This window comes from Eucyclogobius newberryi, unplaced genomic scaffold (genome assembly GCF_026437365.1).
Source record: "Eucyclogobius newberryi isolate DKJ021-1_F unplaced genomic scaffold, fEucNew1.0.hap1 SCAF_6, whole genome shotgun sequence".
Lineage (NCBI taxonomy): Eukaryota > Metazoa > Chordata > Actinopteri > Gobiiformes > Gobiidae > Eucyclogobius > Eucyclogobius newberryi.
Window position 1 is genome coordinate 40,111,455 of NW_027316278.1, and position 24,891 is coordinate 40,136,345.

Below are 24,891 nucleotides of genomic sequence, written 5' to 3' on the forward strand. Positions count from 1 at the left end.
ATATACAAAAATAACAAAAGAGAGACAAAAAAGACGTTTCGACCTGAAACCTCCATTTCTGTGCAAAGAGGGATTCTCTTCTGAAAAAATAGCTTCCTTAACTCCTCTTTCAAACCATCTCTTCTCCCTGCTTTTGATTAAAGGAGCTTTATGTTTGTTAGTTCTGCATTTTTTAAAATCACTGATTAGAGAAGGACATTTACGCATCACAAGAGACGCGTCTTCTATTTTTCTCACTGATGCCGAGCAGTTTGAAACCAGAACTGCAGAAGCTACTTGGATGAGTTTTCAGACTCAACTTTTGTCCAGTTGACAGAATTCCATTGTCCTACTCGGATGACTAAGGAATTCCACCGACATTCAAAAAATAATCTGACCTCAGCTCCGAGCCATAGGCTTTTACTGGAAAGGGATTGGCTGTGTTCTTTGCATCGAAAAGACCCAAACTGATCTTTGAAGATGAAAAATAACTGAATGATTGATTGATTTCTATTACAATTCTGTTGATTGCACAGCCCTGCATAAGGCTCTTAAAAAAAATAATGTCTTTGGTTCTCCATGGCGCTCACATTTTCATGCTTCTGTCCTTGGTGGTCCAGCGGCGCAGGTTTGGGCCCTTCTCTCAGTGCTTGGGGCCAGCTCTGCGGTGGATTCTGTCCATGGTGCTGAAGCTGCAGCGCTCCAGGGATGGTGGAGACTCTGAGCATCGCTGTGATTGGGGCTCCGGGCGTGGGCAAGACGTCCATCATCAGGCAGTTCATCTACCACGACTTCTGCGAGGCCTACACGCCCACGCGCTCCCGCTACGTGTACCGGCCCGCGGTCATCCTCAACGGCAGCATGTACGAGCTGAAGGTGCTGGACGTGCCCCCCATCAGCGCCTTCCCCTCCAGCACCAGCCAGGTGAGGGAGCTCTGTCTGCACACGCCCTCATTGAGCCGCCGGGGGTCGACAGAAGCCAAAACTCAAATCAAATATCAATTCAACAGATTTTATAATATGGAAGAAAACAATTTGCGTAACTTTGCCTATTTAAAGACCTTTTTAGTGGAGGAATCTGTCACCTGCTGCTCATGGGATCATGTTATTGCTTTGCCTGGAATGTTCCACATTATGGCATTAAGGCCAAAAAAATAAATAGTGTGTTTCCGGTAACATTGAAAAAAAAATCCAGGTCGGTAGGTCAGATTTTTTAAAAATATATTTCAAAATCCTTGCACAGGTTTTGCAGACAGTTTTCTTTCCTCAGAAGTGAGTGCTTCACATTGAAGTGTTCTTATTGGTGCAGATGTTGAATAAAATAGTTCTCTACATCTAAACTAGTCCAACCACAGGAAAAGCGCCGTGGTCCGCGCCATCGCCCTGCGCGGGTGCTCTTGAGCTGTAGATCCACTCGTTGCTTGTAAGTGCCCAGTCGTACTTTGGAGTCTCGTTGACCAAATGGATTACTCGCTCAGGCTTTGCAGCGTCGGCATCGGACGACCTCTCCTTACAATGTCTAACTTTTCTAGAAAAGTTCGTCTTGAGAAAGGCGTTACAATTATATCCTCGACCAAATCTATATCTTTTCTTCCAGCTTAATAGTACGCAAATTAGCCCAGCCCATAGCGTGACAGCGTGAGCGTTGTTGGTGTATTCCGGGGCGCACTGTGCAGTCACAACGAAATCATCTGATTCCTCACCATGATGTTTGTTAAACGTTGAAAAATGTATTACACGTTCACTATTTTTCTTATTGTCACTGGATGATGTGAGCACTTTTTGACAGTGGCGTACCTGTCGCCCCCGCCATGGCAGCCAGTCTGCAAACATGGAAGCATCCATGTCTATAGGAGTTTTTGTTTATGGGAGTTCTTCTATTGAGAGTGTTTTTTAAACTTCCTATATTCTGTGATCTGTCCTTTTCCTCTGTATCTACTGCGTTGCATCAATGAAATTTCCCCATGTGTGGACAATAAAGGATTATCTTATCTTATCTTATCTTATCCTAGGTAAAACGGAGGTGCGATCCCCACAGAGGATTTTCGCTCTCACAATTTGACATTCTCGAGACGTACGGCCAGTAAATATGCCATATAATGTTTAAGGTCGGGTTTTCTTTATTTTGAAATCCAGGTCGGTCGGGTTACCGGAAGAAACACACAACGTTTTCTTCTTGGCCTAAATAATTGGTATATCTATCTTCCATTTATTCAATCACAGGTATTTTTGTTAAAATGATTGTATTTTTTTGAATCATGCACTCTAAACATCCCAATGCAGGACAACATCTTTAAAAAAAAAAAAAAACATCTTTGGAAAGAATAATGTTGGAAAAATGTATCAGGCTTTTTCATGACACCATGTCAAAGTGCTCACTATTCACTGTGGTTGCCAGGAGACCACACCTTTATCATGGTTATTGGGACAGTCTTGTTATTCGTCCTTCGGGATGTTGCGGTTAAACAATTTCCCTTGTGGTAACTTTGTTTGTCTCGACACGGTATATGCTGTGTGACCCATAATAATGCATGTAAGTAAATTGAGGTTGTACTGTTCAAATATAACAGCAGGCACAAGTGACAGTGTGCGCGTACATTAAGCTCACAGCTGATTCTCATGTTTCACTTTAGTTTTCCACATATACTGATGGACAGCACATGCGTATGCTTTTACTACATCTTTATGAAGGAGGAGGAAGATTATGAAACTTTACGTGGACTCTGTTTTGATGCATTTTCTCACTAGATTTTAAGACCGCCACATTTACTTGCGGTTTACACGTTCACCTGGACTGAGGAGGAGGATTACAGCCAAGTGTTGATTGCGTCCATTTTGGCTTTAACACGGAGAACAGACTGATGTGTGTTTTCTTATGGATATAAGGGCAACTCTGGACCTTCAGTTCTTGATCAGTGAGCTGATACATTTGTGCTTTGTTTGGGTTAATGTCGACTTACATTGTGCTCTTTGTGCAGCATGCTCAGCACCAGCACTGTTACATCTGTGCTGTTAATGAACATACATATGCTGAGAACATGCTGGATTGTAGACATTCTCTCACTCTCTTTTATACAGTACACTATTGTACATGCTTTTAGTGGAAACCTGAGGAACCGGAGGAAACCTACGCAGACACAGGGAGAGCATGCAAACTCTACACAGAAAGGCCCCGTGTCACCCAGGGATCCCAGGACCTTCTTGCTGTGAAGCGAGAGCGCTAACCGCTGTGCTACCGTGTTGCTTCCCACAGTCGTAGTATTCATGCCGTCTCGTGATTGGTGGTCTCAGTAGTTGCCATGGAGACTTGCTGTGGGCTCCCCTGCACAGGAGGAATGCCAGCGTACACATGCTCATGAGCAGGGCTGTAATGGGAACTAAAATGCAAAACAATGTAGTAACAATCAAATCAGAAATTGCAGTTTGAGCGGTGATAAAAACAGTAGTAATGTAGCTGTCTTTGAAAATACCAGAGTTTGGACATTATTTATCTTTCCCCACAGTTCCTGGGTGAAAATGTGTGCTGTAGCAGTGTGATAAAAAAAACAGAGGAACTACAAAGACCATGATGCTTTGTGCAGAGGGTCCGTGTACACCTGTGTGTGGCTAATAATAGTTCTGGCTTTTCATGGGGCCACAGGTCATCTGCCACGTCTCATTAGGATGGCACCTTCTGATAGAGGACGGCTTTCAAAGAGCAGCGTCCCACCATCCTCCTAACGCCTCCTAACGCCTCCTCCTAACGCCTCCTAACGCCTCCTCCTAACGCCTCCTAACGCCTCCTAACGCCTCCTCCTAACGCCTCCTAACGCCTCCTCCTAACGCCTCCTAACGCCTCCTAACGCCTCCTCCTAACGCCTCCTAACGCCTCCTCCTAACGCCTCCTAACGCCTCCTAACGCCTCCTCCTAACGCCTCCTAACGCCTCCTCCTAACGCCTCCTAACCCCTCCTCCTAACGCCTCCTAACCCCTCCTCCTAACGCCTCCTAACCCCTCCTCCTAACGCCTCCTAACGCCTCCTCCTAACGCCTCCTAACGCCTCCTCCTAACGCCTCCTAACCCCTCCTCCTAACGCCTCCTAACCCCTCCTCCTAACGCCTCCTAACGCCTCCTCCTAACGCCTCCTAACCCCTCCTCCTAACGCCTCCTAACGCCTCCTCCTAACGCCTCCTCCTAACCCCTCCTCCTAACGCCTCCTCCTAACCCCTCCTCCTAACGCCTCCTAACGCCTCCTCCTAACGCCTCCTAACGCCTCCTCCTAACGCCTCCTAACCCCTCCTCCTAACGCCTCCTAACCCCTCCTCCTAACGCCTCCTCCTAACGCCTCCTAACCCCTCCTCCTAACGCCTCCTAACGCCTCCTCCTAACGCCTCCTAACCCCTCCTCCTAACGCCTCCTAACGCCTCCTCCTAACGCCTCCTAACCCCTCCTCCTAACGCCTCCTAACGCCTCCTCCTAACGCCTCCTAACCCCTCCTCCTAACGCCTCCTAACGCCTCCTCCTAACGCCTCCTCCTAACCCCTCCTCCTAACGCCTCCTCCTAACCCCTCCTCCTAACGCCTCCTAACGCCTCCTCCTAACGCCTCCTAACCCCTCCTCCTAACGCCTCCTAACGCCTCCTCCTAACGCCTCCTAACGCCTCCTCCTAACGCCTCCTAACCCCTCCTCCTAACGCCTCCTAACGCCTCCTCCTAACGCCTCCTAACCCCTCCTCCTAACACCTCCTAACCCCTCCTCCTAACGCCTCCTAACCCCTCCTCCTAACGCCTCCTAACGCCTCCTCCTAACGCCTCCTAACCCCTCCTCCTAACGCCTCCTAACCCCTCCTCCTAACGCCTCCTAACGCCTCCTCCTAACGCCTCCTAACCCCTCCTCCTAACGCCTCCTAACCCCGCCTCCTAACGCCTCCTCCTAACGCCTCCTAACCCCTCCTCCTAACGCCTCCTAACGCCTCCTCCTAACGCCTCCTAACCCCTCCTCCTAACGCCTCCTAACCCCTCCTCCTAACGCCTCCTAACGCCTCCTCCTAACGCCTCCTAACCCCTCCTCCTAACGCCTCCTAACGCCTCCTCCTAACGCCTCCTAACCCCTCCTCCTAACGCCTCCTAACCCCTCCTCCTAACGCCTCCTAACACCTCCTCCTAACGCCTCCTAACCCCTCCTCCTAACGCCTCCTCCTAACGCCTCCTCCTAACGCCTCCTCCTAACCCCTCCTCCTAACGCCTCCTCCTAACCCCTCCTCCTAACGCCTCCTAACGCCTCCTCCTAACGCCTCCTAACCCCTCCTCCTAACGCCTCCTAACGCCTCCTCCTAACGCCTCCTAACCCCTCCTCCTAACGCCTCCTAACGCCTCCTAACCCCTCCTCCTAACGCCTCCTAACCCCTCCTCCTAACGCCTCCTAACGCCTCCTCCTAACGCCTCCTAACCCCTCCTCCTAACGCCTCCTAACCCCTCCTCCTAACGCCTCCTAACCCCTCCTCCTAACGCCTCCTAACGCCTCCTCCTAACGCCTCCTAACCCCTCCTCCTAACGCCTCCTCCTAACGCCTCCTCCTAACGCCTCCTCCTAACCCCTCCTCCTAACGCCTCCTCCTAACCCCTCCTCCTAACGCCTCCTAACGCCTCCTCCTAACGCCTCCTAACCCCTCCTAACGCCTCCTAACGCCTCCTCCTAACCCCTCCTCCTAACGCCTCCTAACGCCTCCTCCTAACGCCTCCTAACCCCTCCTCCTAACGCCTCCTAACGCCTCCTCCTAACGCCTCCTAACCCCTCCTCCTAACGCCTCCTAACGCCTCCTCCTAACGCCTCCTAACCCCTCCTCCTAACGCCTCCTAACGCCTCCTCCTAACGCCTCCTAACCCCTCCTCCTAACGCCTCCTAACCCCTCCTCCTAACGCCTCCTAACGCCTCCTCCTAACGCCTCCTAACCCCTCCTCCTAACGCCTCCTCCTAACGCCTCCTCCTAACGCCTCCTCCTAACCCCTCCTCCTAACGCCTCCTCCTAACCCCTCCTCCTAACGCCTCCTAACGCCTCCTCCTAACGCCTCCTAACCCCTCCTCCTAACGCCTCCTAACGCCTCCTCCTAACCCCTCCTCCTAACGCCTCCTAACGCCTCCTCCTAACGCCTCCTAACCCCTCCTCCTAACGCCTCCTAACGCCTCCTAACCCCTCCTCCTAACGCCTCCTAACCCCTCCTCCTAACGCCTCCTAACGCCTCCTCCTAACGCCTCCTAACCCCTCCTCCTAACGCCTCCTAACCCCTCCTCCTAACGCCTCCTAACGCCTCCTCCTAACGCCTCCTAACCCCTCCTCCTAACGCCTCCTAACCCCTCCTCCTAACGCCTCCTAACGCCTCCTCCTAACGCCTCCTAACCCCTCCTCCTAACGCCTCCTAACGCCTCCTCCTAACGCCTCCTAACCCCTCCTCCTAACGCCTCCTAACCCCTCCTCCTAACGCCTCCTAACGCCTCCTCCTAACGCCTCCTAACCCCTCCTCCTAACGCCTCCTAACGCCTCCTCCTAACGCCTCCTAACCCCTCCTCCTAACGCCTCCTAACCCCTCCTCCTAACGCCTCCTAACCCCTCCTCCTAACGCCTCCTAACGCCTCCTCCTAACGCCTCCTAACCCCTCCTCCTAACGCCTCCTAACGCCTCCTCCTAACGCCTCCTCCTGACCCCTCCTCCTAACCCCTCCTCCTAACCCCTCCTCCTGACCCCTCCTCCTAACGCCTCCTCCTAACGCCTCCTCCTAACGCCTCCTCCTAACCCCTCCTCCTAACGCCTCCTCCTAACCCCTCCTCCTAACGCCTCCTCCTAACCCCTCCTACTAACGCCTCCTCCTAACCCTTCCTCCTAACCACTCCTAACGCCTCCTCCTAACGCCTCCTCCTAACGCCTCCTCCTAACCCCTCCTCCTAACGCCTCCTCCTAACCCCTCCTAACCCCTCCTCCTAACCCCTCCTACTAACGCCTCCTCCTAACCCCTCCTAACCCCTCCTCCTAACCCCTCCTCCTAACCCCTCCTACTAACCCCTCCTCCTAACCCCTCCTCCTAACGCCTCCTCCTAACGCCTCCTCCTAACGCCTCCTCCTGACCCCTCCTCCTGACCCCTCCTCCTGACCCCTCCTCCTAACGCCTCCTCCTAACGCCTCCTCCTAACGCCTCCTCCTGACCCCTCCTCCTGACCCCTCCTCCTGACCCCTCCTCCTAACGCCTCCTCCTAACCCCTCCTCCTAACCCCTCCTCCTAACGCCTCCTCCTAACCCCTCCTCCTAACCCCTCCTCCTAACCCCTCCTCCTAACGCCTCCTCCTAACCCGTCCTCCTAACGCCTCCTCTTAACCCCTCCTCATAACGCCTCCTCTTAACCCCTCCTCCGAACGCCTCCTCCTAACGCCTCCTCCTAACCCCTCCTCCTAACGCCTCCTCCTGACCCCTCCTCCTGACCCCTCCTCCTGACCCCTCCTCCTAACCCCTCCTCCTAACGCCTCCTCCTAACCCCTCCTCCTAACCCCTCCTCCTAACCCCTCCTCCTAACGCCTCCTCCTAACGCCTCCTCCTAACCCCTCCTCCTAACCCCTCCTCCTAACGCCTCCTCCTAACCCGTCCTCCTAACGCCTCCTCCTAACCCCTCCTCATAACGCCTCCTCTTAACCCCTCCTCCGAACGCCTCCTCCTAACGCCTCCTCCTAACCCCTCCTACTAACGCCTCCTCCTAACCCCTCCTCCTAACCACTCCTAACGCCTCCTCCTAACGCCTCCTCCTAACCCCTCCTCCTAACGCCTCCTCCTAACCCCTCCTACTAACGCCTCCTCCTAACCCCTCCTCCTAACCCCTCCTAACGCCTCCTCCTAACCCCTCCTCCTAACCCCTCCTAACGCCTCCTCCTAACCCCTCCTCCTAACCCCTCCTCCTAACCCCTCCTCCTAACGCCTCCTCCTAACCCCTCCTCCTAACGCCTCCTCTTAACCCCTCCTCCTAACCCCTCCTCCTAACCCCTCCTCCTAACGCCTCCTCCTAACGGCTCCTCTCCTTCCTCCTTTCATTCTCTTCCCTCTCACCTTCTCTTCCTCCTCTCCTTCTATTTCTCCTCTTCCTTTTTTTCTCATCTCCTTCTGTTCCTCCTCTTCCTTCTGTTCCTCCTCTTCCTTCTGTTCCTCCTCTCCTTTTCCTCAGGTATCCTCTCAAATTTGAAAATCCATCCGTCAGTTTGAATGGTCAAATATCCGTGTCCATTCCACACCTTTCTCTGACGTTTCCTCAGTCTCTTCCATGAATCTACTAAAATGAGGGTGGATAGGGTATTGCTGCTTAAACCTGTTGTGAGTCATCACTAGTGGAACTGCATTTTCCCCATGGTGCACTGTATGGCTGACAGGAACTGACAGGAGCTGACAGGGACAGACTACACTTAACAAAAAGGTAGCATTTTGTGCCAATCTTTGCCTTCACGCGTCACTGACCTCAGCCCTTGACTTGGCCATGTTTCAATCCCGGGGCTTGTCACATTATTTATTTCTTCTTCACGCTCAATGGAGGTAAGCAGCTGACCACCCCCCTGACCAGCATTAGTTGCCAACACTCCACATTCATACTCGGGACAGGCGGGAGAATAATGGGAGCTACAAACCACATCAGAGTTTTAAGATTGTACTCAAAGGGGCACTTCTCTGGTAGAGGATCCACCACGCTTGTCTCTATGGAGAGGCTATTGCTCCGCCCGGAATGGTGCTAATAAACATTTCTATCCTGCATTTATTCAATCACCTGTGTTTTATTGCTCATAAATTCCCTTTTATTACTATTTCCTAACCCAGTATTGTCCTTATTAACATAACCCTGCACTTATTTATTAACTTCTTTCAGAGACAGTGTATACTTACAAGTTGTGTAACTGTGCAAGAATTAGCCGTAAACCTGTGACGGTCAGAGCTGTGATTGCACAGTGTTCAGCCTGTCGAGAGCGTCTCATCAAGAGCACCGTGTTCAACAGGCAAATCATTAAGCCATTCATCAAAGTGTCCTTCAGAGTGGACTGTGGACAGACACATGTCCTTCAGAGTGGACTGTGGGCAGACACGTGTCCTTCAGAGTGGACTGTGGGCAGACACGTGTCCTTCAGAGTGGACTGTGGACAGACACGTGTCCTTCAGAGTGGACTGTGGGCAGACATGTGTCCTTCAGAGTGGACTGTGGGCAGACACGTGTCCTTCAGAGTGGACTGTGGGCAGACACGTGTCCTTCAGAGTGGACTGTGGACAGACACGTGTCCTTCAGAGTGGACTGTGGGCAGACACGTGTCCTTCAGAGTGGACTGTGGGCAGACATGTGTCCTTCAGAGTGGACTGTGGACAGACACGTGTCCTTCAGAGTGGACTGTGGGCAGACATGGAAGCAGATGATTGGACGTGGCACCTAAGTTACACAAAAGATGATTAAATATAATCTTTGTAGTCATCAATATTAGACATGGGACTTCAGAACAAAACCAGGAAGTGACCGTGAAGTGACCATGAAGTGACCGTGAAGTGACCGTGAAGTGACCATGAAGTGACCGTGAAGTGACCGTGAAGTGACCATGAAGTGACTGTGAAGTGACCGTGAAGTGACCATGAAGTGACTGTGAAGTGACCGTGAAGTGACCGTGAAGTGACCGTGAAGTGACCATGAAGTGACTGTTAAGTGACCGTGAAGTGACCATGAAGTGACTGTGAAGTGACCGTGAAGTGACCATGAAGTGACTGTTAAGTGACCGTGAAGTGACCGTGAAGTGACCGTGAAGTGACTATGAAGTGCATCGCACATGAAGCTCCTGTGTGAGATCAATAGCAGGACAAATGACAGGCAGAAAGACGGGAAAGTAACAGGAGCAGATCAAAGACTGAAGATCACATGGAAAATATAACAATGTTTTAAAGCTAAACGTAACCAAACATGCAAAATAATGTTTAAGCCGGCTTGAACACTGGAAAATGGCCGATATTCAGCCAGAAATAAGCTAAATGTCATGATGTCATACCTTTCAGAGGTTGTGCATGTGGGGCAGGTTGTACACGTGTGGGGCAGGTTGTACACGTGTGGGGCAGGTTGTACACGTGTGGGGCAGGCTGTACACGTGTGGGGCAGGTTGTACACGTGTGGGGCAGGCTGTACACGTGTGGGGCAGGTTGTATACGTGTGGGGCAGGCTGTACACGTGTGGGGCAGGTTGTACACGTGTGGGGCAGGTTGTACACGTGTGGGGCAGGCTGTACACGTGTGGGGCAGGTTGTACACGTGTGGGGCAGGTTGTACACGTGTGGGGCAGGTTGTACACGTGTGGGGCAGGCTGTACACGTGTGGGGCAGGTTGTATACGTGTGGGGCAGGCTGTACACGTGTGGGGCAGGTTGTACACGTGTGGGGCAGGTTGTACACGTGTGGGGCAGGCTGTACACGTGTGGGGCAGGTTGTACACGTGTGGGGCAGGCTGTACACGTGTGGGGCAGGTTGTACACGTGTGGGGCAGGTTGTACACGTGTGGGGCAGGCTGTACACGTGTGGGGCAGGTTATGCACATGTGGGGCAGGCTGTACACGTGTGGGGCAGGTTATGCACATGTGGGGCAGGCTGTACACGTGTGGGGCAGGTTATGCACATGTGGGGCAGGCTGTACACGTGTACAAGAAGTTAAGGCAATGAACAGTTTGCAAGTGAAATTAAATATTAAACATAGTTTGATAGAATATTAGTCTTTATCAGAGGATAGTGCTCAAGCTGTCATACTTCCCCCAGAGTTGCTCCTAGGGCAGCGGAGCTGAAACTGTAGCTTTATATTTCTGTTCCTAACTGGTCTGACCATAAGTCATTTCAAAGAGGAATGTTTTAAACCTGGACTTAAGTGAAGAGACTGCGTCTCACATGAAAATATCTACAAAAATAACGAAAATTAGACAAGAAATGTGAAATCCCAAAAATGTCTTTCTATAATAAAGATCTTCTAGAACTTATAGTGTCCGTGTAATGTTGTTGTTGTGTTACTTTTAATGGCGGCGTGCAGCCAAATTAGGTGCATTTACCGTCGCCTACTGTAGCTGTACGTCTTCAAAGTATGTGTTTTATGCTGTACCGTAAAGGAGAAAGAGAGAGAGGAAAAAAATGAAGACAGCTCGAGAAAGAGAAAGAGAGAGCAGTCTATAGCCCATCTATTTCTTTCTCTTTCTCTCCCTTTTTTTAACGGTATGGTGTAGAAGACACGCGCGTCCAAAGCGTCTGACACTCAAAATGCAGGATTCGCGCTGCAAAAACGCTGGACGCCCAAGACGTGCGTCCACATAGACTTTGAATGTAAACTGGACGCTTTGGATGGCGCGGTGTGAACGGCCCTGAACACTTTCTCTTTGTTTCTGTGACAAAGACGATGAGTTCAGTCTTGTCTGATTCAGATCTGTTCAGCTGGAGAAAGTTGTTTTGTATCCACACTCTGATCTGTGGCACCAGCAGGAGGCCCTCTGTCACCAGCAGGAGGCCCTCTGACACCAGCAGGAGGCCCTCTGGCACCAGTAGGAGGCCCTCTGGCACCAGCAGGAGGCCCTCTGGCACCAGCAGGAGGCCCTCTGTCACCAGTAGGAGGCCCTCTGGCACCAGCAGGAGGCCCTCTGGCACCAGCAGGAGGCCCTCTGACACCAGCAGGAGGCCCTCTGGCACCAGTAGGAGGCCCTCTGGCACCAGTAGGAGGCCCTCTGTCACCAGCGGCCCTCTGGCACCAGTAGGAGGCCCTCTGGCACCAGTAGGAGGCCCTCTGACACCAGCAGGAGGCCCTCTGGCACCAGCAGGATGCCCTCTGACACCAGCAGGAGGCCCTCTGTCACCAGTAGGAGGCCCTCTGGCACCAGTAGGAGGCCCTCTGGCACCAGCAGGAGGCCCTCTGACACCAGCAGGAGGCCCTCTGTCACCAGTAGGATGCCCTCTGTCACCAGTAGGAGGCCCTCTGGCACCAGTAGGAGGCCCTCTGGCACCAGCAGGAGGCCCTCTGACACCAGCAGGAGGCCCTCTGTCACCAGTAGGAGGCCCTCTGACACCAGTAGGAGGCCCTCTGGCACCAGCAGGAGGCCCTCTGGCACCAGTAGGAGGCCCTCTGGCACCAGCAGGAGGCCCTCTGGCACCAGCAGGAGGCCCTCTGACACAAGCAGGAGGCCCTCTGTCACCAGTAGGAGGCCCTCTGGCACCAGTAGGAGGCCCTCTGGCACCAGCAGGAGGCCCTCTGGCACCAGCAGGATGCCCTCTGACACCAGCAGGAGGCCCTCTGGCACCAGCAGGATGCCCTCTGACACCAGCAGGAGGCCCTCTGGCACCAGCAGGAGGCCCTCTGTCACCAGTAGGAGGCCCTCTGGCACCAGCAAGAGGCCCTCTGTCATCAGTAGGAGGCCCTCTGGCACCAGTAGGATGCCCTCTGACACCAGCAGGAGGCCCTCTGGCACCAGCAGGAGGCCCTCTGTCACCAGTAGGAGGCCCTCTGACACCAGCAGGAGGCCCTCTGGCACCAGCAGGAGGCCCTCTGGCACCAGCAGGAGGCCCTCTGGCACCATTAGGAGGCCCTCTGGCACCAGTAGGATGCCCTCTGACACCAGCAGGAGGCCCTCTGGCACCAGCAGGAGGCCCTCTGGCACCAACAGGAGGCCCTCTGGCACCAGCAGGAGGCCCTCTGGCACCAGTAGGAGGCCCTCTGACACCAGCAGGAGGCCCTCTGGCACCAGTAGGATGCCCTCTGACACCAGCAGGAGGCCCTCTGGCACCAGCAGGAGGCCCTCTGGCACCAGCAGGAGGCCCTCTGGCACCAGCAGGAGGCCCTCTGGCACCAGTAGGAGGCCCTCTGACACCAGCAGGAGGCCCTCTGGCACCAGTAGGATGCCCTCTGACACCAGCAGGAGGCCCTCTGGCACCAGCAGGAGGCCCTCTGGCACCAGCAGGAGGCCCTCTGGCACCAGTAGGAGGCCCTCTGGCACCAGTAGGATGCCCTCTGACACCAGCAGGAGGCCCTCTGGCACCAGCAGGAGGCCCTCTGGCACCAGCAGGAGGCCCTCTGGCACCAGCAGGAGGCCCTCTGGCACCAGCAGGAGGCCCTCTGGCTGGTCCACACACTGATCTGTTGTTTGCAGTGACAGAGTGAATCCACTGGTCAGGGGCATGTGGTCTGAGACGCAGTTACATATTTCAAAAAGTACTTACGGCTAATTGAGGTGTAATGTGGTCATTCTATTTATTATATTTATTTATGTTTCATTCTGCTTTAGCAAAACTTTTGGTGCCACTTTATAATGACTACACTTTAATTAGCCTGATTCAGGCTTAGTAACAGTTTAATTAAAGGAGTTAGCTGCGTTAGGGTATGACATAAGGCTGAATCGTTCTAAATAATCTCTTTGTTCATTATGAATGATGTATTTACAGCTTTGGCATCTCCTGCTCTCAGAACACTGGTGGTTTGGACCAGGTTTGAGCCGGTGTTGACTCAGACTTGACAGCAGCTCTCACAGTTTGTCAGGGCGAGTGTGACAGATGGTGTCACTCTGTTTAAGGCCTGTTTACGTCATGTCCTGTTTTTCAAGAGCAAAGACTCTTTTGGTCAGGGCTCTTCTGGACATCATGGTCTTGGTCTTGGTACATTTTTAACACTGGAAATATTACGTGTGAAAGAAAATCATTGAATGCCCACAGATGTAGTGGCCAGTAGAGGGCGTATGGACTGAAGTACTCAGAGAGAAATGTAGTTAATATGTTCACTTTACCTCAGTCTTGTGACCACGCCTCTATTACCCAGAAGCCTTCTTACACCAGCCTAACGCCTGTCACCGCTTGACTCGGTTCTCTCGACCATGTTATTTGCACATCTTTGTGGCGCTGTTGTCCTTGCTAATGAATGTGTTCATGATTGTACTTTTGTAACAGCAGCAGCACAAGTAGAACCAAAAGATATTTTACATGGATAAAGGTTTGAAAATAGGCCCCATTTGAACATGTTAAACTGAATGTATGATGTATGTTCACACGTGATGCTAAAAGGTTAGCTCTCATTCATGCAGTGTCACCTTCAACCCTTCATTTAGTTTAATCATAAATGTAAGAAGAAGACAAAAAAATATGTACATCTTAATGTATATAAAATTATATAATTGTATAATTGTATGTGTAAAACAGCCAAATTATTTGATACATTGAGATCTGAAAAATGGACAGGGCCAGATGTAAATGTCTTGCTTAATTGTGTTGACATGTTGGATACAAAATATTGACTGAGGATTTTGGATTTCTTATTTGAGTAAACTAGAGATTTTTTTGTAAAAAATAAAATTTCCCAATTTTTTTATATTGTTTTCTTCATTTAAATCAGGCTTAGAATTAGTTATCAACAAATCTTTCCATACAATCTGTCAAAGTCTGTCCAAACCAGAGGTATAGATAATGCAGAGAAATCTATGGATGAAGTGGATTCAATGAAAGAATAAATATTTTTTCGGAGCAAACCATGTTTTTGACCAAATAATATAGGACTTACATCATGGGGATGATTTTTGTCTGCACAAGGGAGGTATGTCCCCATGATACACAAGTGTAAACACATTTAGTCCCCACAGTGCGATATATGTTGTTGTTGTTGTTGTTGTTTTATGGCGGTTGGCATCCAATTGTTGCATTACCGCCAGACTTTATTCCTCAGACTTTTCGTAGTCCTCAGACTGTCGCAGTCCGTAAAAGTACTCCTTCCATTGCTTTGGTGTTACAAAGCCCATGAGGTCATGATATGTCTTTGTGACTAGAATAGTTGTTGTTGTTTCAGAGACCAACCGGCTTTATTCCAGGGAGATATATACATGCCCATAGTCTAGTACATATAACTCCTGTCCTCTTTACACTGTTGTAATAATATGTCATCAGGAAAAGAACATGGGAAACTGAAGAATAGAACTGATGAGTATATATAGAAGCCCACACTTGCCCCGCTGGAGCACGAGCCTGTCGCTGGAGTTGTGTTTTGTCAGCGGCTACAGGACTGACCAGGCGTCTCCATGGGGACGTGTAGTGTTGTGGACGAGCGGTGGAGAAGATGCTCTTTTGTGATCACTGACAGACGGCTCGCTTCACACTAACCCGGGGAACATGAATCACACTCGCATTCACACACAAATCAATACATAATGCATCATGTCAACTGTTGGGCTGTTTTTTTGATGGGTCTGGGAGGGTTGTGTGTGAGGGATGGAGCAGAGGATGGGATACATGTTAAAGCTGCATATTGTCTCCACTGCATGAGTTTTACAGCCAATCCTCTGTCTGCAAGAGCATGGTGTTTGGAACTGACTATTGTTTGTCTTAAATGGCAATGCTCAAGAAATTGACATTGAAAGCCATTGGTATTTCTTTTTAATGAATAAAAAAATTAAATTGATAAAAATGAGAGTTAAGAGAAGCACTGCCATACTTAAAAAAAACTATCATATCCATGACGTTCCCTCCACCAGAAATGTTACGTTAGACATGTCTACATTGCCTCAGATAAACCATCAGTGATCCAAAGTGAGCTGTGAGAGGTCGAACTTCCAAAGCGTTCTGGCTCTCAGTTTCTCCCTGCGGCTCCCTGCTGCTCCCTGCGGCTCCCTGCTTCTCCCTGCGGCTCCCTGCGGCTCCCTGCTGCTCCCTGCGGCTCTCAGCTGCTCCCTGCGGCTCCCTGCTGCTCCCTGCAGCTCTCAGCTGCTCTCTGCGGCTCCCTGCTGCTCTCTGCGGCTCCCTGCTGCTCTCCGCGGCTCCCTGCTGCTCCCTGCGGCTCTCAGCTGCTCTCTGCGGCTCCCTGCTGCTCTCTGCGACTCTCAGCTGCTCTCTGCGGCTCCCTGCGGCTCTCAGCTGCTCTCTGCGGCTCCCTGCGGCTCCCTGCTGCTCTCCGCGGCTCCCTGCTGCTCCCTGCTGCTCTCTGCTGCTCCCTGCTGCTCTCTGCTGCTCCCTGCTGCTCTCCGCGGCTCCCTGCTGCTCTCTGCGGCTCCCTGCTGCTCTCCGCGGCTCCCTGCTGCTCTCTGCTGCTCCCTGCTGCTCTCCGCGGCTCCCTGCTGCTCCCTGCTGCTCTCTGCTGCTCCCTGCTGCTCTCCGCGGCTCCCTGCTGCTCTCAGCTGCTCTCAGCTGCTCTCTGCGGCTCCCTGCGGCTCCCTGCTGCTCTCCGCGGCTCCCTGCTGCTCTCTGCGGCTCCCTGCTGCTCTCTGCGGCTCCCTGCTGCTCTCCGCGGCTCCCTGCTGCTCCCTGCGGCTCCCTGCTGCTCCCTGCTGCTCTCCGCGGCTCTCCGCGGCTCCTGGAACCCTCTAGCACAATATGATTGGATAAGCCAGAACACAGACTCAGGTGAAAACAAGACGGCAAAATGCTGATGGATAAATAATAATTTCTCACCAAACGTTGACTTGATCCTGGGATAAACTGTTGTTTATGATTTGGATCTGTGATATTGCATTGAAAACGGTTTTAAATTTCTTTTATACACTGCCTGTCCAAACAAAAGTGTCCACTTGGAAGCAAATACAGAAGGTCCTCTCTTCCTTCTGGATAACTTCTGCAGGAGATGATCTTTCAGCTGCAACTCTGTATTTAAACCCAACTGATGCATTTCTGAATCAACCACGTGGAAAGACAAATCCTGTGGTCATGGAAAAGATGTCAGTGTGTTTGAGAAGGTCAGATCATTGTCATCGAGCAGAGAAAACATCTGAGGAGAAGAAGAAACTAATGTACTAAAGATCTGAACCCCAGAGAGACTGGAGATCTGTGAGGAACAATGACACACTGAAGATCTGTGAGGAACAATGACACACTGAAGATCTGTGAGGAACAATGACACACTGAAGATCTGTGAGGAACAATGACACACTGAAGATCTGTGTGAGGAACAATGACACACTGAAGATCTGTGTGAGGAACAATGACACACTGAAGATCTGTGTGAGGAACAATGACACACTGAAGATCTGTGTGAGGAACAATGACACACTGAAGATCTGTGAGGAACAATGACACACTGAAGATCTGTGAGGAACAATGACACACTGAAGATCTGTGAGGAACAATGACACTGAAGATCTGTGAGGAACAATGACACACTGAAGATCTGTGAGGAACAATGACACACTGAAGATCTGTGAGGAACAATGACACACTGAAGATCTGTGAGGAACAATGACACACTGAAGATCTGTGTGAGGAACAATGACACACTGAAGATCTGTGTGAGGAACAATGACACACTGAAGATCTGTGTGAGGAACAATGACACACTGAAGATCTGTGAGGAACAATGACACACTGAAGATCTGTGAGGAACAATGACACTGAAGATCTGTGAGGAACAATGACACACTGAAGATCTGTGTGAGGAACAATGACACACTGAAGATCTGTGTGAGGAACAATGACACGCTGAAGATCTGTGTGAGGAACAATGACACACTGAAGATCTGTGAGGAACAATGACACACTGAAGATCTGTGAGGAACAATGACACTGAAGATCTGTGAGGAACAATGACACACTGAAGATCTGTGTGAGGAACAATGACACACTGAAGATCTGTGTGAGGAACAATGACACGCTGAAGATCTGTGTGAGGAACAATGACACACTGAAGATCTGTGTGAGGAACAATGACACACTGAAGATCTGTGTGAGGAACAATGACACGCTGAAGATCTGTGAGGAACAATGACACGCTGAAGATCTGTGTGAGGAACAATGACACACTGAAGATCTGTGATGAACAATGACACACTGAAGATCTGTGTGAGGAACAATGACACACTGAAGATCTGTGAGGAACAATGACACGCTGAAGATCTGTGTGAGGAACAATGACACACTGAAGATCTGTGTGAGGAACAATGACACACTGAAGATCTGTGTGAGGAACAATGACACACTAAATATCTGTGTGAGGAACAATGACACACTGAAGATCTGTGTGAGGAACAATGACACACTGAAGATCTGTGTGAGGAACAATGACACACTGAAGATCTGTGAGGAACAATGACACACTGAAGATCTGTGAGGAACAATGACACACTGAAGATCTGTGAGGAACAATGACACTGAAGATCTGTGAGGAACAATGACACACTGAAGATCTGTGTGAGGAACAATGACACACTGAAGATCTGTGTGAGGAACAATGACACGCTGAAGATCTGTGTGAGGAACAATGACACACTGAAGATCTGTGTGAGGAACAATGACACACTGAAGATCTGTGTGAGGAACAATGACACGCTGAAGATCTGTGAGGAACAATGACACGCTGAAGATCTGTGTGAGGAACAATGACACACTGAAGATCTGTGATGAACAATGACACACTGAAGATCTGTGTGAGGAACAATGACACACTGAAGATCTGTGAGGAACAATGACACGCTGAAGATCTGTGTGAGGAACAATGACACACTGAAGATCTGTGAGGAACAATGACACACTGAAGATCTGTGAGGAACAATGACACGCTGAAGATCTGTGTGAGGAACAATGACACACTGAAGATCTGTGTGAGGAACAATGACACACTGAAGATCTGTGTGAGGAATAATGACACACTGAAGATCTGTGTGAGGAACAATGACACACTGAAGATCTGTGATGAACAATGACACACTGAAGATCTGTGTGAGGAACAATGACACACTGAAGATCTGTGAGGAACAATGACACGCTGAAGATCTGTGAGGAACAATGACACACTGAAGATCTGTGTGAGGAACAATTATGCCACAGCGGAGAAGTTATGCCACAGCAAATGTGTGATCAAAGCTAAAGGTCCTACAAATGCGACCCCCTTTTTCTTTGCCAGACCCTTTGAAGCCTGTCTTGTGGTATGATGTTGGAACTGATAATTGTAACATAATGATGTATAAGAAGGCCAATCAGAATCGGGTAATTCCCTGAATACAAATGTATAGGTCAAAAGTGTTGTGTGTCTTTTAAAAGGTGTACTCGGAACATCTGGTTTGGAATATGTTGCAAATTGCCATACCAAATTCTCAAACCCGTTCTTGCCTGATCTCGCCCAAATTCGGCCGATCTCGCCTGACCTCGTCTCTGAAGCTAAGCAGGAATGAGTCTGGTTAGTACTTAATGCCAGGTTCCACAGGGGGGCGGTAGTGCGCACGGTCGTTTTGTCATTGGGCAGGAGACTTCACCGACCTTGCCTCCAGTGTCCATGAGTGCTGGTGTTTGTGTGAGTGAATGTGAGACACCAGGTGATCAGAATCAGAAAAGGTTTTATTGCCATTGTAGTGCAGAAAGTGAACAGTGCAGTGAGTGATTAAATTATGGTTAAATTGTGGTTAAAGTGACAGTGTTTCAGAAATGTTCATGAGTTCAACTGCAGAGGGAAAGAAACTGTTCTTGTGGCGGGAGATTCTGGTCCGGATGGACCGTAGCTTCCTGCCTGAGGGGAGTGGCCTCCTGCCTGAGGGGAGTGGCTCAAATAGTCCGTGTCCAGGGTGAGAAGGGTCGGCTGTGATTTGACCTGCTCGTCCCAGAGTCCTGGAGACGTACAGGTCCTGCAGAGATGGAAGTCTGCAGCCGATCACCTTCTCAGCAGAGCGCACAATGGGCTGTGGTCTCGGTTTGTCCCTGGCTGTGGCTCCAGCGTACCACACGTGATGGAGAAGGTGATGGAGGAGGTGAGAATGGACTCAATGAAGGCCGTGTAGCACTGCACCATCATCTCCTGCTTGAATTTCTTCAGCTGCCGCAGGAAGTAAATCCTCTGCTGGGCCTTCTTGATGAGGAGCTGATGGTGGGCCCCCACTTGAGGTCCTAGTGATGGTGGTGCAGAGGAAGTGGAGGGAGTCCACAGTGGAGATGGGGGAGTCTGTGATAGTGAAGGGGGGGCTGTGACTTTCCTGAAGTCCACGATCATCTCCACTGTCTTCTGGCCGTTGAACTACAGGTTGTTACCGCTGCACCAGGACACCAGCCGCTCCACCTCCTGTAGACAGACTCATCCTCGTCCGAGATGATCCTGATGAGGGTGATGTCGTCATGGTGATGAAGGTGCAGCAGTTTGTGTACAGGGACAAGAGCAGGGGAACTCCTGTGCGGATAGTCCGAATGTCTGAGACATTCTGTCCAGCCGCACGCACTGCCTCCGATCCATCGGGAAGTCAGTCAGCAGGTGGAGTCAGTGCTCCCCCTGCAGGTGGAGTCAGTGCTCCCCCTGCAGGTGGAGTCAGGCACGTTGAGCTGGGAGAGCTTGTCCCGGAGCAGAGCAGGAGGTGGTGTTGATGCAGAGCTGAAGTCCACAAACAGGATCCTGGAGTAGGTTCCCGGGGAGTCCAGGTGCTGCAGGTGAAGTGGAGAGCCAGGTTGATGGCGTCGTCCACAGACCTGTTGGCTCTGTAGACAAACTGCAGGGGGTCCAGCAGGGGTCCAGTAGGGGGTCCAGCAGGAGGTCCAGCAGGGGGTCCAGCAGGGGGTCCAGCAGGGGGTCCAGCAGGGGGTCCAGCAGGGGTCCAGCAGGGGGTCCAGCAGGAGGTCCAGCAGAGGGTCCAGCAGGAGGTCCAGCAGGGAGGAGGTGAAGCACTTGAGGTGGGGAAGGACCAGGCGCTCAAATTACTTCATGACTACAGACGTCAGCGCCACGGGTCTGTAGTCATTTAAGTCCAGTGATCCGGGGCTTCTTGGGAACCGTGACAATGATTGACGACTTGAAGTAGGCTGGGACATGTTTTGGCAGAGGTGGCGACAGAGGGGGAGGGGGTGTCAAATCTACAGTAGAAGGAGTTGAGTTGCTCAGCCAGTTTTCTGTTGTCTGCGGAAGGGGGTCTCTGGGCTTGTAATTGGTGAGAAGCACTCCACACAGAGGCGGGGTTGTTGTTGGAGAGCAGCCGCTTCAGACGCATATTGTACTGAGATCTAGCTCTCGACACCTCCCTGCTAAATCCAAACTTTGCATCTTTGTAGCGCTCTCTGTCACCGGCCCTGACACCTTTACACTGTTTTGATATACACATACAAGTAATGCAACTGGCTCAAGACCACTTCTTCTTCAAACATTCGGACATTTGGCAACATCTCTTGGCTATAACGTGAACTGAACAAACTCAGCACTGATGCCCTGGAGGGAAACTGCAAATCCTATACCTTAATATGTATTTCCTACCAATCATCATTTTAACAACACATTTCACTCCATGACAAACTTAATAGTCTGTCAATATCCTTTCAATCTCGTTTATCAATCATGAAAACGTGAGTCTTACCCTGCTTTAACTTTTTAAACTCTATGTTGCCTCTACCTCCACCACAAGGATATTGGAAGAATCTGCACTCTGTTGTGGGCACTTACTTATGGAACAGGAAGAAACTAAGAAAACATTCACATTATATTGGTTTTATCAGGTCTTCCTCATTTCATATGATACTCATGGTGTTTTACCACACGTGCAGGGGTTAAAGTGTAAGTTGGGAGCGGGTAGAACCCTAATGCTGACGCAAGGCAACGCGTGTGTCGAGGAGTCATAACTGATGAAGATCCGAATTACACAAAAGGAAAAATATCCAAAGATGTTTTAACCAAATAAGCACAGCATTATTGACATTAAACAACTCAATCATTGTCCCATTGTGTAGAAATTTGGGGGTCCACCAATATCTATTTACAGAAAAGGGCCTTGAGAATTGTCACTGGTAGTCATTATAGAGATCCATCAAACCCAATGTTTGTTCAACTTATTGTAAACTTATTTAAAGTATTTTACATTGACCTGTAAACATTGATGGAATTTAAAAAAAAAATAACAAGTCATTATCATCTAAAAGGAACAGACCAGAGTCAAAACCAAAGTAAAGGAACAAAGTGTTTCTGTGAAAGAGTGAATTTATCAAAGAATCAAGAATAATAAAAGCATTTAAGAAAGACATGAAACATATCGTAATAAGTAAATATGGAAAATAAAATGAGGTTGTTGAGAGAAAGGACCGGAGCTGTTTGCAGTGTCATTTTAGAGCAAATGTTTAATATAGTGTGTTTTAGATCTCAGAGAACATTAGATTGCTCTTCTTTCTGCTCCTTTTCAATCATTCTTTGTGTAACTATGTCAATGATAATGTATTTTATATGTCATAAATGAAATAAAGCAATCAAAATAAAAAGATAAAATAAATCTGTTGACAAGAATGTGAGATGTAGACAGACTTTAATAGATTTGTTTCAATCCCACAGTAAAACAGGGAGGCCGGGGCTCTGTCAGAAGAAAATGAGCAAAAGCGATGTAATTTACAGCAATCTGGTGTATTTTAGGTGATCATATTTTCATCAGTATTGCACACAGAAGTTAAAATAAGGACATGCATTACGTATTATACTTATAAGTATAAGCTTGTTGTAACAGGAGATGTGTAAGACACATATGCACATTACAATTGTTAGTTATTTATAGATGCACTTATTGAGTAATTAAGTGTTTCAGTCAGATAGTGAACTCCACTTAACAAATTTGACCAACAAGAAACATTCAGGTTTTTTGCCCCATGGAGCTGCTGCTGAGAGCTCTAACTGTGCTATTTCTTTAAATAATGCAAGGCCAAATATAAATCGCTGCGTTCATGATAGTTATTTTCATGTTGGTGTGCCAATCATGTGACCTCAGGGCATTGCACCCCATATGAAGGAAATACCAGTGGTATTGTCTTTTATGTAAGCGGACGTTGCTGACATGCTAACCCCTGGGGAGTGTGTGGGAGAGAGAGTGGAGGCAGGTGAGGACATGTAATTACACTGGGACAAATCCCTGAGCCTCTGTTCATCAGCAGAGCAGCACAGACATAGTGCTTATTACACCGCTTCGGGCCGGATCAGGCTCTCATGTGGAGGTTGTTCTCCCTGTGGTTATTAGTGCTGTGTGTAGAGAAAGAGGGAGAGGCAGAGAATAGAGTATGGGGAATGACTCCTGCGCTGGCCACGGTGAAGATTGTTGTGGTGCTGTTGGTGATGAGTCCTTCACTGGAGGCGGTGGAGGTGATTGTGGAGCAGCTGGAGCTGAATCCTTTGCTGGTGGTGGTGGAGCAGCTGCTGATGAATCCTTTGGTGGAGGCTGAGGTTGTGGTGCTTTTGATGTTGAAACATTGGCTCGGTCTCTGGCTGATGGAGCAGGAATTCTTCTCTCATTCCTCTCTTCTCTAACTATCTGCTCAGGACCCTGTACAGGCCCAGTCCAATGCCTCAGAGCGTGGAGCAGGTTCTCTGTCAGCACCCTCACTCCACCTCTGCATAGGTGGGGGCCATTTCTCTTAAACAGGTCCTCTCGTTTCCAGAATAGGTAGAAATTCTCAATGTAGTGTAGTCCTCTCGGTGCACACTCTTTGGACAGCCATGTGATCAGCTGAAGCAGCTGGCTAAACTTGTTTATCTTCCTGTCGATGTTTGGAAGAGGTCCACTTATGAATGTTTTGATTTCCATTTCATCAAGCACGTGGAATAACTTCAAGTCTGTTCTCGTCGTATATCCACTGCACTAAGAATGTCCTGATCCGGTTTCAGACTCGATCGAAATCGGACGTCACGTCCCGATTACTGATTGGATATAAATTTTACTCTAATTAGTTTGGTCAGCGCTATACATTTCAAGCTTATTATTAGTCTCTCACCTCCGTATAACGCATGAATGGATCGTACATTTTTAAAGTCAAATTGCGCCGTGCGATCCTGCATGTCACAGCAGAGCGCATCAAACAAACTAAGGAAAAATGCTCAATAACAAGCAACGGGTCCATGTCATTTTGCACGACAAACGCTGCTAATATGAAGAAAGCCGTGGGTGAGACGGCGTGTGGTTTGGGCGAGGGCGTCATCATCATTCCGGAGCACAGACACGGGGGGGCGGAGCACAAACACGGGGGGACGGAGCACAGACACAGTTGGGCGGAGCACAGACACGGGGGGCGGAGTGTGGGCTGATAGCGCGACGCTAGTGGCGACCGCGGGGATCAGAACACTCGCCCCTGACTTACTCTCGACTCGACATTCAGACGGATTTCATCAAGAAAAACATACATTTTATTATTCGTCACCAGAAGAGTATTAAGAGCTCTGAAAAGCACATTATGTCTTACTTTATGACACTGTTGCACTTTCATTTAATACATTTTGCTTATTTGTTTACCTCTGCTGGTATTTGAAGTTGAGCTGCAATTTTTATTTAATTCAAATTTTGCATTATTATTTCTTATTCAAGCTCAAAGAAAAGTGCACTGTTAAAGTTTTAAGACAGAAAATGTATGTTGCATTTGTGCATTTTTTAAATGTGTTATGAAAGTATCGGATCGGGACTCAGATGACTCGGAATTGGATCAGGGGCAAAAAAAACCTGATCGGGACATCCCTACGCTGCACCCACGTGCACAATCAGCTGTTTAACTCCTCTACGTTTGGCCCAAACATTAGGAAGGAGTGACATCCTCTCAACAATTCGTGTTGATCTTTCCATGCGTCACATGACGTATTGCAGCATCTCCAATCAAGATAGACGTATCAGTGACCTTGACCTCTGAAAGTGGTAAAAATCTGTCTGTAAGCTTTATTTTAGGTGACTTTACGTTATCTTTGTATTGTTTAGGCTTTGCACCGAGTTTGTTCCAAGAAACAGCCTGGTCTTTCTGGTTTTGAGACAGTTTTGGGAATGACACAGTCACTCCGGTTTAGGTTGAAAGTAGCTGTTTTTCTTGTAAAAAATGTGGACTCCTTACCACTGGATGACACTAGAATTGTATCTTGGAGTCCTTTTTCAGATTCCAAAACAAATATCCGTGTTTTTAGCTCATGAATTTCTTGTTGATATTTCCGACAGCGTTCACAAGAGTTTGTTTCCCTTCTTCTCCATGTCGCTGGCTCCTCAGATATGTT

At 49.5% G+C, this 24,891-nt stretch overlaps 1 protein-coding gene across 2 annotated transcripts in view; it reads left to right on the top strand.

Annotated features, from left to right (window-relative positions):
- The first annotated feature begins 609 nt into the window (after positions 1–609).
- The window catches only part of rasl10a (RAS-like, family 10, member A), a 35,949-nt gene continuing 11,667 nt past the window's right edge, over positions 610–24,891 (top strand). For both annotated transcript variants that reach the window (XM_072432729.1, XM_072432730.1), the window contains exon 1: positions 610–903. In XM_072432729.1, coding sequence (XP_072288830.1) covers positions 688–903 — 216 coding nt within the window. In that variant the 5' untranslated portion in view covers positions 610–687. The remainder of the gene's footprint in view (positions 904–24,891) is intronic.